This window comes from Onychostruthus taczanowskii, unplaced genomic scaffold (genome assembly GCF_017590055.1).
Source record: "Onychostruthus taczanowskii isolate IOZ18803 unplaced genomic scaffold, ASM1759005v1 scaffold2, whole genome shotgun sequence".
NCBI classification, from domain to species: domain Eukaryota; kingdom Metazoa; phylum Chordata; class Aves; order Passeriformes; family Passeridae; genus Onychostruthus; species Onychostruthus taczanowskii.
This window is the reverse complement of record NW_024499239.1, coordinates 18,086,297-18,106,422: the sequence shown is the minus strand read 5'-3', so window position 1 is coordinate 18,106,422 and position 20,126 is coordinate 18,086,297. Positions and strand designations below refer to the sequence as shown.

Below are 20,126 nucleotides of genomic sequence, written 5' to 3'. Positions count from 1 at the left end.
AGTTACAGCTCTATCCCACTGTACAGGGCTTTTGCAGGGGTTGGTCACCATGACCCATGGTGGTTCCTAAAAGGCTGATCTATGACATGGTCCTGACTTGGTCCTTGGTCACAGTTTTAAGAGGGATGAATTATTTTTCTTCAAGTAAGGACTGTGACTGTGGATGTGTTGGCAGGCTCATGGAAAATTATATTTCACAAAGACTACCTCAATCTACAGACTAATGAGTAGCATTACACATAAATATTCCATATTTTGATTTAATCTGCCAAGTGCTCCCTTTCACTCCCATGGTAAATATGGCTTTCTTCATTAGGTATGTCAATAGAGCTCTGCTAAAGAGAACCAAAGTGCCCATAAATGCTTCAGCATTCTTGTAGAGGTAGACTTGAAAGTTCACACGTCATGGAGTCACACTTTATGATAGAATTTGACAAATTAACTGCTATAACTTGTATTTCCACCGTGGGTAGGCAGAGCCAGACTGGATTACTGTAACTGACACTTTATGGTTTGTGTGCTTCATTGATCATTCCTTGATCATTCATTGATCATTCCCTGCCAGTAAAAGACAAAATTAAAATGCTCCTTTTCCAACAGAAACATAGATGAAAGACAAAGAGTGATATAAGAACTCTAACCTTTACTACACATCTCATTCTGTCTTACAAAAAAATCAGATCTGCATCAACTCAATTGTTAGCATCCTACTTGCGTTCAGAGCAATCTGATGTGAATAAAGTTTATTGCAAAATCCACCATCATAATTGCCAACCACTTAAAATTCAGCAGTAAGGTCAGTTACTGGCAAGGCTGCTACCTTGGTGGTGTGAGCCCTTGATGAGGTGAAGGGGGAAAGGCAGAGAAAAGAATGGATACAGCTCTGGGCTCATGGTGAGGCTTTGCAATGAATTATTTTCCTGTTGGGCTGGCTGTGAAATTATGAAACAAACTTAAAATCATCAGTGCCAAGTGGATTGTTCTCCCAAAATAATTACTGTACTATTTAAGTCAAACCATGGGAGCTGCAGGTACAAATTTTTCTTATTCTTTGAAGAGTTTCTGCATTTAAGACCCCATCTGTTCTGGGACAAAAGACTTTCTCACTGTGCAGCAGAAAGGCTTACATTTCTGATTTTCATAATTTGTACACAGGCATTTCATAATCCTAAAACTCAGCTGTGTTCTGTCCTGCAGCATGAAGTGCACATTGCCCCTCCCTGCTCAGCCTGTCAGAAAGCTGTTGAGCTAAACTCTAGACCAATGATCTAGGTGTACAGAATAGAGCATCTCTTGCACAAAGCTGTGTGGCTGAACCTTTGTAGGGAAGGGATCTTACAGCAAAAATTTTAAGCTTTGTTCAATGAATCTGGGATGTGTCCAGATTGTCTGGAGTGTCCAATGATGTCTAAAAGGAAAATACATTCACAAATGCACACTGGCTACAAAAATGTGTGACGGAATTATTTGTCTCAAGTTAAGAAAAGCCAAAGATGTAAAAAGTGCTCTAGTTGTTTTGGAGTGAGGTGTTGCCAGGTAGGTGTGCATACAGAAATAGTAACTGCTTTATCCAATTCATACAATATAATTAAAGAATACGGCCCCATGGTGCAAAATTGCAGTGTTAAGACCAATAAATTCTGATAGTTTGCTGCAGTTGAAATCTAGGTCTTCTCATACAGTAATTTTATCTAAGTTATTAGATTTCACCAAAAGTTTAATGCTGCTGGATGTAACCAGTTTCACCTTAAATTATTTATTGTCACAAAAATTGAGTATTGATTTTTTTTTTAAATTCTTAATAACTTGGGTTTGCAGCTGTCAGCAGTTACTCGAATTTTGCAGCTCTCAGCATTTACAGCCAAGAACTCTGATTTTGTATATTCATTTGGAACAATAATAACAAATCTCTATAGGAAATATGAGCACAAAAACATTACACTGGCCATTGTATACCATATTAAATTATCAACTGCAAACCTTCTCTAAGGCATCCTGCCAGAGATCATAATTAGTTTTTCTTCTACTTCTCTGAAATTTGCTAAGTCTTTTGAGCCTCAGTAACCCCACTCATAGAAAAGTAATTAGATCAGCGCAGACTGTTTTCTTCTGTAATGCAGGCTGGATACTTTCCTCCAGGTATTTCCTGTCTTGAAGCAACACACAGTACCTAAGTAAAAGATATTTTCTAAGAAACATGCAATTTTGCATTAACCCCATTGGCATTCTCTTCCAATGCACCAACACCAAAGCAGCAGGAAAAGCCACGGCAGCAGAGGTTCTGACCCTGTCCACTGTGCTACCGCACATGATTCTCACAAGGACCCTAAATTCCCAATTTTACAGAACTGGGAGAAATCTGCAATACATTTGGCTTTAAAAACTTACAGAACAGGGAAAATAAGCTTTTACTTGTTCACCTTGAGAAAACGATGAACATCTTCAGTAAGGAAAGTTTTGCTAAGGAGACTCTCACGTTCAGCTTCCTGTCTGCATTTGAACTCTTCCTTCTTCTTCGCACGGCACTCCAGCCGTTTCCAGATCAGGTCTTTACTTTGTTGCATGCACTCTGGAACATAAACCACAAACAATTAGGCACCACAACTCCACAGGGAGAAAGCAGCATCTGCTACTGTCACACAACATAAGCTCACGGAGATCTGTTAGTGAGTGAAATAGGCAAGTAATCACCATGCAGGATTTGAAATTTGCTTCTTACCCTGATGGCCTTTTTAGATGTGAACTTCTAAATTGTTACCTGGCACTTAAATCTATCAGGTTTTTGGACTGCTACCATTCTGCACCCTCCCTTTCACTGGTGCTGCTTTTTATGCAAAGGCAGTGTGTTAGTCCAAGAAACAGACTGACTCATGCAGCACCAAACCTCCCCCTCCTGCTTCAGGAAGGTCGGTAAATGTCTCATTACCTAACTGAAGATATGCAAATGCTGCTGCAAGGACAGGGGCAGTAACATATGGTGGGGAGAAAAGGTCTAAAGCAGTGCTAGTTCAGATTAGCTTGAACTGGCATGCAACCCATACATACCAGACTTTTAAAGTGATTCATCCAAGAACCTGCAGTAAAAGTTGTCAAGGTCCCTCCAATTTTGTGCTATTAATGTGGGACTAAATTCCTCCCCACTTCATTCCCCCTGTAGCTCCAAGTGATATATAAATTAACGAGTCTATTTGCATCCTGGGCTGCTGAGTGCAATCACTGCTTTAAATGTTCTGCCACTTCAGGTCTCATTACCTGTCCACCTAAGAAGAACTTTACTAATTTCCCCCAGTTACCCTGCCCCAGAGCAGTACTTCACTCCTGACACAAGCAGCTAAAAAGAACAGTTACCTGTGGCTGCTGTTCTGTCACTACACCAAACTGGTTTAACTACAAGAAATTATTTTGTAGAGAAACAAAAGGAGCACAGTACTGCAGCACCAAGAATGTTATTTATTCTCCATGCTAATTTAGTGTGCTTATCCGCAGGCTGATGATGCACTGAGAGAACATTTGAAGGTGCACCAAAAGTACAGGAAAGCCTGTAATGAAAATATCACTTAAATAAATGTAGCAGTGTTTTACTTTTAAACACTATTGATTCTTTACTATTTCCTTATTTTGTACCCTAGGAGCACAGTCTTGCTGGCTTTGTGCTCTGTTTGTGAATTATAGGTACAGTTTAACTTTTGTATTTAGAAGCTCATAAGAAAGGTCAACATAAGGCTCTATTGGAATAAGTGCTGCACTCCAGATATTTTTTTAAAGCATGTTTCATTTCTATCTAAAACCAGGAGGTTGACAATGTTCTTCTGCACAGGATGTACCAACTAAAATATATAGTTATATATAACTATAAAAACCTACTTTGCATAAAATAAAGGCCTTGACAGAGGTATTTTTGCTTTGGAACATTGAAAATTGACAAAAAGAAGGAAAAATCACCCACAGACAACCATTTATGCTTAAAGAATGTTAGCGGCTGAACCTATGTAAAAACTATGAACTAGGCATAGACAGTTTTAGAAACAAACATCCATGAAAGAAACTACATCACAATATACATGTATTTGTGAATATCAGCAAACTGTTCACACAGCTAGATGTTCTGAAACAGGATCAAGTCTGCGGCACTTTCTGTGATTAAATAATTGGCTCAGTAGATGACAGGAGAGTGGTGGATATTTGCTGCCCTGAATTCAGGCAGGTTTTCAATGCAGTCTCCTGACAGATATTCACAGAGAAGAGGATGGATGAGCAGTGAGATGGATTGAAAACTTGCTCAAAGTCCACCTGGAAGCCAGCACCTACTGGTGTACCCCAGGGGTCAATACAGAGTGCAGTTCTGCTCAGTAGCTTCATTAATAACTTGGATGATGGAGCAGAGTGCTAATTCAACAAGTCAGCAGAGGTCACAAAAATGGGAAGAGTGGCTGATACACTACACATGCTTGTACTTCCATGCATAGGGCACTTGACAAGCTGAAGAAATGGGCTGATGCAAATCTCCTGAAGTTTAACAATGGGAAGTAAAAAATGTGCATCTGGGGAGGAACAACCCCAGGCACAAGCACATGCTGGGGACTGCCCAGGTGGAAAGCAGCTTGGCAGGAAACAACCTGGGGTTCTGCTGGACACCAGGTTGAACATAAGCCAGCAGGCAGAGGGAGGAGATCCTTTCTCTCCATTCAGATTTGGTTAGGCCATGCTTGGAGTGCTGTGTCCAGTTCTGGGCTCCACAGCCAAGTAGAGAGAGACATGGAGATACTGATTTTGGGCAACCAACAGTAGCTCAACCTGCTTGAGCAGACAGGGTGGACCACACAACCTCCAGAAGTTCTTTCAACCTTAACCATTTTGTGATTCTGTGAATTTATGACCGTGAGATAAGGCAGAAATAATCACCACTAAGTCCAAAGTGAGTGAGCAGCACTGCAGCAAGAATATACTGCAACAAGACTGCATTCATTCTGACTATTCAGTTCACTGAACTCTAAACCTAATGCCATTTTGCTCTGCACAATTTGCCATTTGGAAATTGTGTTGAAGTGGTTTGCATTATTTTCTTTCTGGCTAGATGTTTACTGTTATTTGCTGTGAGTGCTGATGGGAGGCACTGAGCCCTGAAACAGCACCTATCAGAGAAGATGGGGCTATGTTTCTCAGCACTGGGCATTAGGTAACATACAAAATGACACAGAGACAACCTTAAAACAGTGGTCAGTCAGCTTAGACTTAATTATGACTGTGTACTTTTCAGATAGGCAATATGAGGAGGTGCAAAAGGAAGAGGAAAATACTTCATTTTAGAAGTATTTTAGTCCGACATAAGAAAAGAGAGATTTATAGGAAGATCTTAAGCTTTAGCATTATCTTTTCAGAAGAGTGATAGCACAACTGCTTTGTATATAGCACAACTGCTTCTGGCTTTACATGCTATTAGGAAATCCTAAGACAGTGTCTTACGTCAGCCAGTATGACCAGCAATGCCAAGTATGTGAACAGTAAATGGAGAAATATCACAAATACTTGTAGCAAGTACAATTCAAATTAACTGAACTATAGATTATGTGAACTATAGAGTAAGTACCTAGTAATAGCTGGAACAAGACATAAAAGGCCTGAAGTCAAAGTTCCCATTCCAAACATATACCCTCCAGAATAAAACTGATCCTGGTCAATTCATTAGTATCTTTTTAAAACAGAGAGGTATATACAGCTGACGCTGTAATTTTTTTTTACTCTTTAAAGCAATGAGAATTCATGTAAGTCATGAGCTCCAGTCTAAGTACTCACCATTACTGTAATGTGCCAGCTGTTCCCAGAAGGCCTTGTGCAGGTCTGTTAGAAGCTCTTCCTTTTGTCGGACTGAAAGATTATTCTTTACAGTTAAGTGGTCCAGAATATTTGACACAGTATTTAATCTACCCTTACACTCTTCTGGTATAGAGGACTTCAGTGAATCGATCATTTTCACCATAAGCTCCCAGTTGAATAATCTTTCATGAATGTCCTAAACCAAACATAAAGTCCTGTTTAGAAACCAAGAATGTGTCTTTGGTTGTGTTTTCCTTCCATTGAACTACTGATTCCCAGAACACAAAGAAAACCACTGAGGCTTCTCAAAACCATGTGAATCATGTACTTAAATACTTCTGAAAGCCTTGATCAGGGCAGGCTAGCAGTAGGTTTATTGCATGTTCAGTTGCAAGAGCTAATCTAAAATTATTGGTGTTTTTCATTATTTGTAGCTGTCAAGAAGACATTAAGTCTGGAAAATACTATAACAGTCTTGCAGAAAAAACTTAAATACTTAAGGAGGATAGATGGACAGAAGACAACATGGAAGTCCTGGACCTCTTTTCAAGTTACTATACGGCACACCAGTACAGGTTCTCATTTTGAAATGAGGACATATACCTGATTCTGATAATGCTGTGATTTCTTCAAACACACAGTCAAACAGAGTTCAATACATATACTAAAAAAAAACTAATATAATTGCCTACAGCCTAGCAGCTTTTATGGCACTGTTAAAGAAGTAGCCCATGATCACAGTAGAGAAAGATTTCCTGGGTGAAAGTGCAGCTGCTTTAAACAATGCCGCAAGGTTAGAAAGAGTTTGACAATGCTGTACTAACTTAACAGCTGGACTCGATCTCAAGGCTCTTTTCCAAACCAAATGATTTTATGATTCTCTGACCTACTGTAATTAATAGAAATGCACCTACAATGAACTCTGCAATGAGATTTCAGCATCATCACAGTAGTGACTTCAGGCATGAACATCTCCTCTATCTGTATCCAGATTATTTTATCTGCAGTCTGCCCATCTGACGGAACTTAGTGTACATCAGCCCAGTTTGGGTCAAGTGTGACAAGCAGCAAAGGCTTTTTTCATACCTGGCCAGCTCAGTCTACTGAGCTGCTCCAGTGCAAAACTAAGAAGCTAATAATTACTGTATCTGTTTATACAACAAATTACTAATAAATGCAGTGATTCCAATTGTATGTCAATCTATAAATTACATGTAACTCTTTCAGCATATCCTGCGCAAAACACAAGGAAGGATCTGTTACATTTAACACAACATAAAGCACAGTGCTGGTGCATTGATGAACACAGTTTTCCCTCTTCAGACCATATCCCTAAGAGCTGATAACAAAAATTTTCAACTCAAATTATAGTCACTGAACACATAGAATCACCCTCAAATTCAAATTAGGATTTGTCACTCAAAGTGGAATAAATATTTTGAATGAGAATGAAATTTTGTAAAGCCCACAGTAACAATTCTCCATCGACTGGATCTCGTGCTCTCGCTCCTGGTTAACCATCTGCATTAATAATACTTTTTCCTTATATGACTACCTAAATAGAATTCTGAGAATTAGAACTCAAGTGCAGAGAGATCACCCTCCTATCAATCTTCCTAAAGTGCAATGGAAGTTGAGCTCTTTGCAATAAAGCTCAAAGAGACCAACTGGATTAAGCAATCTACATCACTCCTGAGGCAGGACTGACAGACTCCGCACTGACATAATTCTTTCTGTTCAGATTGACTAAATCTGTCTCAACTTTTATTTCTTTTTTACTTTACCATTGCCTGCAAGTCTTGAGATTCACTTAACAAGCTTTCTACTGCAATCATCTTCTCAGTCAGATCCATCATTATCTTCGTTGCTTTGGCACTTGAGCATTTTGATTGGTCCAAAAAATCCTGCTGGGCTTTGTCTGTCTGCTTCCAGAAGGCTTCCATCTGTGGAATATGAATCAAAAAACAACCTATGTTCCCTCATTAGTCATCTGGTATTTCATTACAGAAAGAGGCATATAGGAGTCTACTGAAATACAAGTCAGACAGCTCTCAGTATTAGTTATATTGAACAATTTGCAAAGCTAAAGAGACTATTATGCATTTTATACATATAAGTTATATATATATATATAATATACTGGTGGTGGCACACAACCAGTAGGTCAAACCTGACCTTTAAAACAACTGTAGTAATTCTTTTTAAGTAGCTAAGAATTTGTTAATTCTCTACATATTGCATCTATAAGAGCCTATAATGTTTTTTGTATTGATAGTAAAAACCCAGAAGGTAAACTGCATCCCTTTTATTCTGGGTAGTTTATTTAGCTGTAGGAGCAGGTATTCTATTCAAACAACATTTTTACAAAAAAACCAAAAAACTGAAAATTATTAGTATTTTACACCATCAAAGCCCTTCACAGCTAGATGCTACATAAGCACTTTGCTGGCTGGAACTAAATACTTTACATCAGCACAGTGCATGTGCCAATTCTGATAGATTATTATATGGACAATGCCTAGTTTTAGGTTCTGATTCCACAAACATGACTGTGCACACTGTCAATATTGTGTGCTCTGTGGGATTACTCGCACACATGAAGGTAAAAAATGCATCCATCACCACAATTTCTATTAAGTACCCATAAATTTTGGAGGAAAAAAAAAGTGATTATGGCTTCTGTGAGTATATTCTCAGAGGAAGACAGGATTAGCTCAAGGTACTGAGCTATACAAATCTGCATAGAGGGAAATTATTTTCAGTACAACGAAAAGCATCTGCAGGCACAAGAGTGACAGAACCACTGAAGGATGGTCGCTGCTGGTGAATAAATGCCTCATGCTGCTCAGAAAGGTTGCCAGCAATTATTTTTACATGAGTAACTCTGGAAAACTCTAAACAATCATTTTTTCCACTGAGCAAAGTTAAAGTGCAAAAGAAACTTGACACAGATGCTCCAATGTTACCAGGACTTCTACTATAAAGTGAAGGGCTCAGAGAAAGCAGAGAAAATTCCCAGTGAAGCACTTAAGCACCAGATATTAAAAAATGTTAACTCCTGTATGAAAAAGGCCCAAGGATGAGGTGATGGGCTGTTTGGTCCAGGGCTGAAGTGCCACAGTCAGTCAGCACAGGCAGCTCACAGAGCTGTCACTCTTTCATTTTCATCAGCAGTCAATTTGTGCCAACTTCAAAAACAGGGCTGGGAAGAATATTACTCAGTTTACTGGAGAATAGGACATAGAATATTCTTAACCTCCAGTTTTCTAGCCTGAAAGCCATACTAACACAGTGAACCTACTTTAGAGAAAAAAAACAAACAAATGCCTGCTATCAAACTGTATTTTCACATCAAACAAATGCAAATATATTCTCATGCAGAAAGCTGCTAAAGAAAAAGGCTTTGCCGAAGTAAATGCACAAAACATACTAAAACACTGCCCAGTAACTATAGTCTTAGTACTTCTTTCTGCTGGAAAAAAATTGTAGGCTCTTATTACTCCCTTACTCAGTTACAGGGATTGAAAAAAGCAAAGTGCTAGGATAACATTCCTAAAAGTCAGGCTATACATAGGTTTGAAATAAATCTTATCATCAGACAAGCACCAGACACTTCTCAGCTGATAAAACAGTAGTGTTTTACTAAAAGCATAAAAAATGTTTTATCTATAAAAACATATTCACACCCAAAGGGAGTTGGAAATATTCTGCTGGGGCAAAGTAAAAGTATTTTCAGGGCACATAAAAAGTACTAACTGTGGACTACTTAACAAAACCAGTGCACTAAAGAACTCTCCATCAAAATAATAACATTAAAATAAAATTTTAGAAAAAATTAGAAAGTTACATTATCTATTATGTGCTCGGAATATTCCCTTTCCCTCCTTTCTAGGTCTTCTAGAGTCTGGAACTCTGAATTACGGGCTCCTGACATTTCAGTATTCTGGAGTCTGGAGTCAAGTTGTTTCTGTAATTCTTCAAAATCCTGGGGGAAGAAAAAATCAAGTGATTTCTTAAACAGAAAAACAGACATAACTTCTAAACTTGGGAGTGAATCTGTATGTCAGTTCTGGCTCATGGCTAAGGAAGCTGAATAGGAATGTTTCAGAAAGTTCTGTCTCTTGGTAATGTACCTTCTGTATCAAGCAAGGAAATCTCCAGATATATGGCAGCTCTGAAGCAAACTTAATACAAATACATCCATTTCCACTAGGATGTGAGTAGTCAAGACTGTAGTCCATCTCTGCTGAATTCATTAGTAAACACTGCTTCATGAGCTTTTACACTAAAAACTCCTGGAATCTATCTACAAATATTTTTATTTTAATGCATGTGCCCCATCTTAAATGGCTGCTATGAGTGTACACACTGTGTTTAAAAGCTCAGGTAAGTATCTAGGTGTTAATTAGACAGTGATTCCTGCAGAATGCTGGATAAACACACATGAATAAACATACCTGTAATGCTCATAAGGGACAAACTATAGGCGGCATGATTACATGAGGTTTCACAGCTCTTGAGTCCTTTAGAAACCAGGTTGATTTTTTATGAAAGCTGATGTTGCTGACAAATACCAGTCTGCTGTCATTGCTTAGTAAGCTGATACCAAAAAGGGTGACTCCTCCTTTGCTGCAACATGCCTTACATAGCAAGCACTGACTTCTGATACACATCCACTTTTGGCTATCAATGCATTAACTTGATACCCTTATGCCTTAAAGAAATGTAAGTAGAGTTTGACAAGCTTCACTAACAATTTCATCAAAATCCCATGAATTTTTATGATGCAGAATTAAAAGTGGAAAATGCTGTCTGCAATAAAACACGTAACATCTCTTTTATGTGGTGGTCATAACCAGCCTTGTTCCTTGTAAGATATCTCACCTCTAAGACTGTCAGCTTTATGAGATCTTTCTGTCTATCATATAGGACACAGAAACCTCATACTGGCACTTAAACAGCTGGACTTCTCTGGCAATTATTGCATCTAATTATTTGGATTTAGTCCTTGTCTTGCAGCATCCTTGAGCACGAGGACACTGATGCCATCAAACTTCACTGAGGATTAGGTTCTATCAGGAAACATGCCTATTCTAGATTAGCTCTGTTTATAATTTGAAATAATTACCAGAAGACCACCAGTAAAAAGATTTTGCACATCTAATCTCACTTTTCATCTAGTAAATACTATAAACTTGAATACTAAACCTGAGAATTTAAGGCAGAAGAGTGCTTTAAGGCAAAATACCTTCTGATATAAATCATAGGGTACAACTACAGAGATTCCTTAGAGTAATTCACAGACTGTGAGACTGCACAAAGTAAACAACTAGAGCTCATGAGCTGACAGACAAATGTCCAGATGTGAAATTCCATCTACAAGTAAGAAAAGCAGAATTGTTGCTGTGATTAGGCTGCTCTCAGTACTAACATTCAAGACTTGGATTGGCAGGGCACTGGATAACCTTACATAAGACCAAGCTTCCTACAGAAGGCTGGACCAGACAATCTCGAGATGCGCTTCTCAATCCAGATTTTTCTGTGACTCTAAACTGGAAAGTGGAACCAATAGCTCTCCTATTTTCTATAGTTTTGTAAAGCATTTTGTTCCTTTTAATAGCGTTAACAATAGTACTGTGACTCTACCTGAAATGCACATTGACTGTCAATGAATGTTTTCCATTTCACAAGTGGCATATGGACTACGATACAAGTACATGAAAGAAAAAAGGATGATGAGGAAAATAAGTATATTTTTCCCTGATGAAAGCCTTGATCATCATACTGCTACTTTATATCCTGCTATTTTATTATCAGCAAGATATCCGGGACCAAACAAAGCTCCTGATAATTAGGAACAATTAAATCTGAGTGAATAAGGTTCAAAATGTTCTGTCTGCTTAAATGGATTCAACTACAAAATAGTTTATCTTTAACAGATTATGTAGATCACTTCATACAGCAACAAAGAGGAAAAGCATACAAGGTAATGTAGAAAATCAACTAACAAGGGAGTTTCTTTGCATTTTCTTCAGCAATAGATTACAAATGACATGGCTGTTCAAAATGAGTAGGTGAAATGGCCTGCTGTGGCAATAAAATTAACTCTAATTATGTGTGGTCTTAAGTACTAACCAACAAAGCCACTTACATTTTCCTGATTTAAAAGTATCTTCTTCAACAAACCATCAGTAATCTTCTTTTTACGATGGAAGTCTGTGAGGTATATCTTGAAAATCTGAATAAACATCTGTTTAAAAGGAAGAAAACAACACCCAGATTAAGTGCCTGTTCGCCATTCTAAGGAGATCTTTGTGATAACTTCTGCTGATATAAATCAACCAGGGAGCAAAATCATAAGATAAACAACAGATTAATTAACAGGTAAATCACCAGCGACTCTCAGTACTTCCACAGTGAAAAATTCTCTGGTTCTGGCTCCAGTGAGATACTGGAAGATAATCCAGATAATTCCTAATCTCATATATCCTTGTAATCAGACAGACATGTTTTAAACTACTCTTGACTGGAGATCACTTGAAAATACAAAGCCCATTTTTCTAAAGTTTAATGAACCCCTACACTGGAAGATATTAACTATTCAAAAGATACTAAAGACTCATTACTCTGACTTCAACTGCAGTCAGCCACACAATACATCAAACACTTTTATATACAACCCAAAAGAAACTACCTCAAGTTCTAGCTAGCTTCTCTTGCAAGAAAAATACTTATTTTCCATTTGTGTGCCTTTTTTTTTTTTTTAAGACTGTAATACTAGTGTCTTCAAAAAGATGTTTTTGAATTTTTTAACACTGGGAAAACTTTTGCTTAACCTTTTGCCCCTCTTGCCTCAATTAGAGTTTCAGTGTAAGGTTAATTCACTTCATTAGTAACTGCTGCAGCATTTTCCAGTGTGGAAACAAAAATACATTAAATTTAACAGCCACCTGCCTGTTTCTCATAATCTTGAAAACAAGATGATGCAGAACTTGCCTGAGTGAAACATATAAAAACATAAATAAATACATATTTACATATAGAAACAATTATTAAATCCAGTATGTCAGGTGAGCAAAATCTGGAAAATATATTGTAACTAGAGCCCAATAGAAGAGAAAGACTTACAGCAGTCATGTTTTGGATCCCACTTGCAAATATTTTGGTCAGGAGTTTGTCAAGTTTTGAACACACCACCAAGATACCATAGACAGTAAAAAGAAAAAAAAAAGGGGGTTCAGGAGAAGACTGATAGAAAAGGATGTATTTCCTTAGACTTGATGCCAAGAAAGACTGAAATCAGAGAAAGCAGAGTGGGAAAAGAAAAAATTATTCTCAGATTGATTTATTTTTTCCCTTTTTTTCCTTCTGGCAAAATCATAAAGCTATTCAGCTGATGGTCCAAGTTTTTTTGTGGTGATTTCTGGTGGGCCACAAAGCATGTTAAATGCTCATTTTCTCTGTGATTACATACTATGTTGCTACTTAGCTTCCTTTAGAAATTAACTTTGACATCAGGTTCAACCTTCTATAATCAAGCTAAACTTCCTTCTGGAATCTGATTACAAGTTCCCTTTCTCATCTAACTAGAGGTGGATAATCCATCCACAATAAGATAATAAATTGCTTCCCAGGTTTACTTTCCTGTTTCCTCCTTTGTGTTGTTTAGAAATTTGTTCAGAAAATCCCACTCTTTGAAATATTCTCAGTGGATTTAGTAAATTATAACAGAAATTACCAATTTGTTTAAACAGAGCCCAAGAAAAGAGGGGAGGAAAAAGTTATAGACTTTATGTCCAGATTCATATTTACTGAGTTAAACCTCAGCAGCAGTAATGGTGCTGATCATAGCTAGGCACCACACACAATCATTACTGAATATCCGTGGCCTTAATTGTACTTTTTTCCTTTTCTTTTTTTTTTTTTTCCTTTAGTTTTGGATGTTCCATCCAAATCCATCAGTTTTGGATGCTGTGACTTGATGCAGGTAGTTATCTATGGTTTAAATGGTACCTTAATCCCACAATTGTAAAAATTCAGAGCTATTGTACTTACCACAATGGTACTGATGCAGATGAACTGAATTTTCCATTTTATTCCAAAAGCCTTAAGTCTTTGGAGTCTCAAAACATAAACAAGCAAGTTTGTCCCTAAGACAAACTCACCTATTAAATAATTTATTACTTCTTATGAGCCTCAAGTGCTGTATGTTAATCTCTGGAGTAATGTTTAAAACCAATTTTTTGTATTTGCTATATTGGAATTTCACAGACCAGTATACTTCATCATATTTTATTTCCTTAGGAAGCTCATATATATGCAGAGTAGGAAGAAAAAAAGAGACAATAACGCGGAAATGCAACTCTGCTGCACGACATCTCACCTAGCCAGCTGTTTATGTTATTTCCTAAACTAATATTCAACTAAGGTGTTCAAAACAATGAGCTATAAATGAGATATAAGTACCTACCACATATTTTTCTTTTCTGAGTTCAGTATCAAGAAGCATGAGATCTTGTAAAGTAAGACTGCAAAGGCAGAGCTTAACATCAAAACTAAAACAAAGATTAAAAATGCATTAATAGTAGTCTAAATGACGGTTCTACCAAAAGACAACACAATGTAAGTTTCATTTAACCACTAGATCCTCCTAAAAACACTGCCCCAAAACAGAAGTGAAGTTACTTTATTTCTACATTGCCTCCTTTTTCAGAAAGATTTCTGTATGTAAAAGTAAACAAAACATAGACCTTTCAATTAAGTTGGTGCTGCAGTTTCCTCTAGAAAAAGACAAGGTGAACATAGGCATGAGTGGATACAACCAGGGAAAGCATGGCCTTAAACTGAAACAGCCATAGTAAGAGTGGATATTTTGTAAACATTCTTCATTGCCAGCACCTTTCCCAGTCCCTGGGACACAAACATGATTTTCTTATTCCTGCTAAGGAGAGTGTAGACACATGTATTCATCTAGGGGTACCTTGCCGTGGGGCAGCTGAAAGGAAATCAGAGGTGACAGTCCATTTCAATTACCTCTACCTGCTCATCAGCAGTGTTCCTCATCAGAGGAACTGTTTTCCCAGAGTAAGACATGAGTAGTTTCCATTAAAACAGAGAGAACAGACCACGGAGTGTTCTCAAGGCACCTGCAGTGGGAGATGGCAATGTACAGCGCAGAGCTCCATCCCCAGCACACATGAACTGAGCATACAAGTTGCAACAAAGACATCTCCTTATCCTAACCTTTTATCAGACAGCTTTTGGCCAGTTCTGATTCCCAACATTTCACAAAGAACAGGATGACTTCCAACAGCTTAATGTATTAATCTCCCAACAACTTTTTTAGGGTTATAAGTAGATAACCCTGTCCTGATGTGGTGACTGTGTGCATTCATGCCCAGCCTTTCATCTTTAGTGACTGTCCTAAAAACACAGGAAATGACCAAAGAAGGGCAGGTTTTCTGCTTACCTCTCACATGTCAGCACTTCAGGGAAGCTGGCCACCTTTAGAAAGGCTCGAGCCTGAAACCTGTCATCGCTTGTTGTTGAATGTATTGTTGTGGAGGAGCTACAGTCCTCTTTGTCTCCCTGGCTCAGGGATCCCAGGCTGCCTGACATAGATGTCTCCACCACTTGATTAGGCAGAACTGCCTGCTTTGGATTCTCATGCAAAGATGGGTTGGATGACCCATCTGCCAAAGGCTACAAGTCAAAAGAAATTCACAAGGTCAATTAATACAACACAATAAGGAGACAAACATCACATCAATTTTCAGTGTTCACTTTCAAGGGAAAAGTTAAACAGTATACACAGCAAAAGTGTTTCCATATACATGACAGGCTTTTGCATTGCCTAGGAAAGCATTCTTCTGTTGTAGTTAGCTGCTGGGTGCATGCCTTCTCTCTTCCTTTTAGATCCTTGTGGTGTTTTTCTTATGGATCCTTAGACAGATCCAACTTCCATTAATGGTAAGGGGCAGACAAGCTCCCTTAAATACAGTGAAAACTGACTGGACACCATGTAAAGTGTTGCAGGTTTCAGGGGGAGCTGAAAGCAGCTGATACCTTACAGAATAAGCCCTGAGCCAATGGATTTAAAAAAAAAAAAAAAAAAGAAAGATCCCTATTAAGCAGATTGGCAGTAAATTTTCTTCCATTACTTGACTCTGCAATTTACTTGGACACAGAATGATTGTCATTAATTTTTACAAGTAGAATCTACAACCTTACCCTAAATTTCTGGTTGATGGGATAGATCACTTTTGCCTTTAATGCAAATGCTGCAATGTTACTGTTCAGAGGAGACTCACTTTCCTGTATGGAAAAGAACAGAAAACCATTTGAGAACAGCAGCAGATCTGGCAATTTTTCACTTTAAGTATCGTGTGCTCCTTTTTGTTACACAACTTAAATGTCCCTATTGATAACTGCTTATTGATTGTCCCTGCTTTGGTGCAAGAAGTCTTCTCATAAGGATTGTTCCAAGTAGGAAAACTTGAAAAGCGAACTCTTGTCATTATCGCTGCTACAAAATATTTTTAAATCTCCAGGGGAAAATAGGCAGTATCTGGTATTTGCAAGGCATTTTCAGTTTGTGTCTTCTCACTCACCTCCACACCCTTAGCAACAGCTAAAGATTTTACAAATTAGACTAATAATAAAAACTACTAAAGGATAATAAACTCCACAGATATCATCATGGCCATAAATTCTGTCTTTCAATTTAAATAAAGAAACAATAAATTAAGCAAACACAGTCATCATTTTGTCCCAGTAAAAACTTATATAATACAACCCTTATGCAAAATCTAGAGAAAATAACCATGTTTTCCCAAAGAACTTTTAACAGATACTGAATTCTTGTCACACAATTTTCTGTATCACATAGTCTTTCTGTATCACATAGACTTTCTGCTACTGCCTTTTTCTATATGCTGGAACAATGGGATCAACATTTATTATGAGAGATTAGGTATGGGTTAAAAAAAGTTTGGCTATCAATAGCAGATAAAATGTGTAAATCCAAGCACTAGGATTTCCTATTTTATCTCTCCTGTTTTTGTATGAAATGAAAGACTCTGATTTGTCAAAACACAGGGTTTTTCATACAGCTTTTTCTAGGAAGTATCAAAGCACTAATAGAGTCTAAAAAATAGAAACAGAAAGAGAAGAGTAAACTATGTAATTCACTAGACTTCTACCATTGCACCTTTTCATCTCCATTTCATTTATTTCCATTTTTGGGTTTACTGATAAAGTTTACTGAAAGAGTTGCCCCTAGTGAGCAGTCCCAGCACTGCAGTGTCCCATCAGGACAGGAGTGGACAGAGCTACTGCTCTGCAGTGACTGGAGGCAGAGCAGCCAGTGCAAAGCTGGAAAGCTCTATTGCAGAGTGCTAGAATTAACACATCCTGCTTCTCAGCAGGCATAAGTAACACACAATTATTATTAATACAGTAATTATGGTATTATTGCAATGTGAAAAGTCTCAGAATCAAAATAGCTGTTTTTCTGAAGTGCTCTAACCTAATTAAAAGCATTTTCCATCTATGCTTCTTCATAAAATGTCAATTTGATGCTAGTAACAGCAAAAGCCTCTGGAAATCAGAACAAATTAGTAGAAAAAAATACATATAATTTCAGTAGTTAGACAGATAGGTGGGAGAAAGTCCCCTCAAATAACAAGGTTACCTCTTAATGTCTTCTGAATGAGCCATATTATGGAAATGGATAGAGTTGTGAATTGTCACCTTTAAAAGACTGTGATCCCATTTCAAAAACACTGGTAGTAAGCATAAAGATGTAAAATTGTGTAAGCTCTCCCATAACATTTACACTTCAAAAAATAACTTAATCCATGCTCACTTGTTATATTCTACTTTAAATCAAGCAAAATGACCAAGCATGTTTTTGTCACCACTCCTGATCACAAAGGTGAAACGAAGATTTATTACCTGTCAGGATTTAAACCAGCAGTTTAAATGTTAACAATAACATTTTCTTGAAATCAGTTCTTGTTACAAGCTAAGCACTAGAATGGCTGATTATGACTGCCATTTTATCCTTGTATTTAATTTATGTGTAATAGACTGAATGAGTCAGCTGAACTGCACGTTTTTAAATGAGCAGTTTAAATCACAATCTTTAGTTTCAGCAAGACCAGTCAATTCAGCTTTGGGTGAAACATAGTCATCTAATGACTACACAGTAGGACTGGTTCTCCAATTATTTTGGGATTATAAAATAAAAGTTACTTAAGTTACTTGATGTTTTCATTGAGAGTGGGTTGTTAAGTTTATATTTCTACTTTTTCTCACAAATTCTCTAATTGTCTTTGAATCCCAGCTCACCACAGAGGTCTCAGTACTTACAAATTTTTTCTTATGTTAATAGTGTTAATTTATCCCATCAGCCTTTTGAAACTAATGATGACATAGAGATGAAAGCAAAGAAGTCTCTGTCCAAAAAGAACTCAGGATCTTGATTAAAATATCCAAAGAGTGCCCCAGGAGAAACGGAATTCATAAGGGAATAAGTGCTCGAAATGGTTGCATTCATAAGCAGCAATCAACTCCCACTCTCCATCTTACACTTTTTCTGAACACTTTTTAAAGTCTCTCTCCAAACCCACTAAAATTAAGACAATTTAGAGCAGGCCCTGAACATGCTCACTGCTACATGCAGCAAAATGGACAGCCACCTACAAGAGGCAGAGCTTTACCTCCAGCACCATTTCCTCTTTTGATGTATAGGGTTCTGCTTTACTTTTCATGAGTGTGTGCTCTTTTTCATCAGCATTGAAGCTTTCCAGAAGTCTTTGAGAATCATCTTTCTGAAATTCCAAGAGAAAACATAAAATGTAACACTTGAGATCATGCAGGTTAACTGGAAACATCTTCCACTGCATCCTGGATATATTCATGTCTCCATCATGAAAATTATTCCAGTATTAGCTGGAAATTTTGGAAAAATACAATCTGAAAATGGATGAAAATTTAACATATTCAGAAAGGAATCATTAAAACTAATTAACTTTTAAATTTTTCATTCCAGAAATAGAATTTTAATCTAAAAAAGTTTTAAGAGGCTGTGAACCTGTCAAATCAATCCATCTGCTCTCAAAATGTCATACTACAGACTTTGCAGTCATTCTCATGGTCTGAGCTCAAACATCTCAATTACAGCAAATTAACTAAAATTGTCTATAATTACCAGCAATAAAGAGAGTGCCAAGTATTTTTTGTCCCTGGCCATGAGACAAACTTCCTAAATGAAGCTTTATGTGTGTGGAAGTTCCTGTCAGGGAGAAGTAACTATCAGAAAATGTTCATCACCTTCCTTCCCCAAAAGCAGCCCATGTTATTGGCCTCACTTCACAAACACAAAAAGCCACTGGCAGGGACACAGATACTGTGTGGCAATGAAACCTCCTGCTACACATGATCTTCCCTACACACTACAGAGATCAGAAAACAACACTAATGTGCCTCCCTCCAAACACAGCATTGGAAGGATTATTTTTTTAATGAAGGAAAAGATAGCAGCCACAGTACATGGACTACTTTTTAAATTATGTTTCAAGTTTTCCATCCACTGACTACTTTTGGATGTAGACTAATGATACAGCTGCAGCCACTATGCACGTCACTCTCTTATGGAAAGGTTCACCTTAAATAATTCGGCCATTTGGTATGTGAAGCAGTCTGTTTTCCCAGAACACAGAGAACAGCCCAGCTTTGGAACACACTTAATCCTGTATGACTTGCCTCTGTCACCTCTCTGGATTTTAGATGGTGCAATAATTCAGATTATATTTTTGGGTTAGCCTTTTAGATATGCTGAAGTGCAGATGCTGGTTCCTAAAAAAATCTACTTATGAGAAAATAACAGCTACAAATCTCCCTCAGCACTATTGTAATTTATTTGTTACCATGGTAAAGATTTCTTCTTGAAACCATCCCAGTGTATCCTACGTACAAATCAACAAATAAGGGACTTATGCTTCCTCCATGCATCCAAGTCCCACAGATTTGGGCTGTGATCTATAAAATAGTGATTAACTGGGGCTGTGGGACAAATGTGTTGCCACTGTGGTGCTTAAAGCTGCTTCAGGCTCCAGGTACTTGCCCTGCTACCATGCTAAGGATAAGGTAGCTGCTTGGGATGGAGCATATACTCAAGGAAGCTATCCCTGATTTTACTTTGCATACAGAAGGTGCAATAGGTGCAGTTCAGCACCTGCTTGCTCCATAGCATTGCTGGGGCAGATAGTGGGAAGGAGGAACAGCCTAAGGTTGCCCTGTTCAACTGG

The 20,126-nt window shown here is 37.7% G+C and overlaps 1 protein-coding gene across 1 annotated transcript in view; it reads right to left on the bottom strand.

Annotated features, from left to right (window-relative positions):
- The window catches only part of EVC (EvC ciliary complex subunit 1), a 48,519-nt gene that overhangs the window by 26,750 nt on the left and 1,643 nt on the right, over positions 1-20,126 (bottom strand). The window contains exons 2-10 of the mRNA XM_041403046.1: positions 18,537-18,647; positions 16,045-16,128; positions 15,284-15,516; positions 14,285-14,369; positions 11,966-12,064; positions 9,662-9,799; positions 7,599-7,757; positions 5,794-6,010; positions 2,421-2,569 (exon numbers count right to left, since the gene is read on the bottom strand). Coding sequence (XP_041258980.1) covers positions 2,421-2,569; positions 5,794-6,010; positions 7,599-7,757; positions 9,662-9,799; positions 11,966-12,064; positions 14,285-14,369; positions 15,284-15,516; positions 16,045-16,128; positions 18,537-18,647 — 1,275 coding nt within the window. The remainder of the gene's footprint in view (positions 1-2,420; positions 2,570-5,793; positions 6,011-7,598; positions 7,758-9,661; positions 9,800-11,965; positions 12,065-14,284; positions 14,370-15,283; positions 15,517-16,044; positions 16,129-18,536; positions 18,648-20,126) is intronic.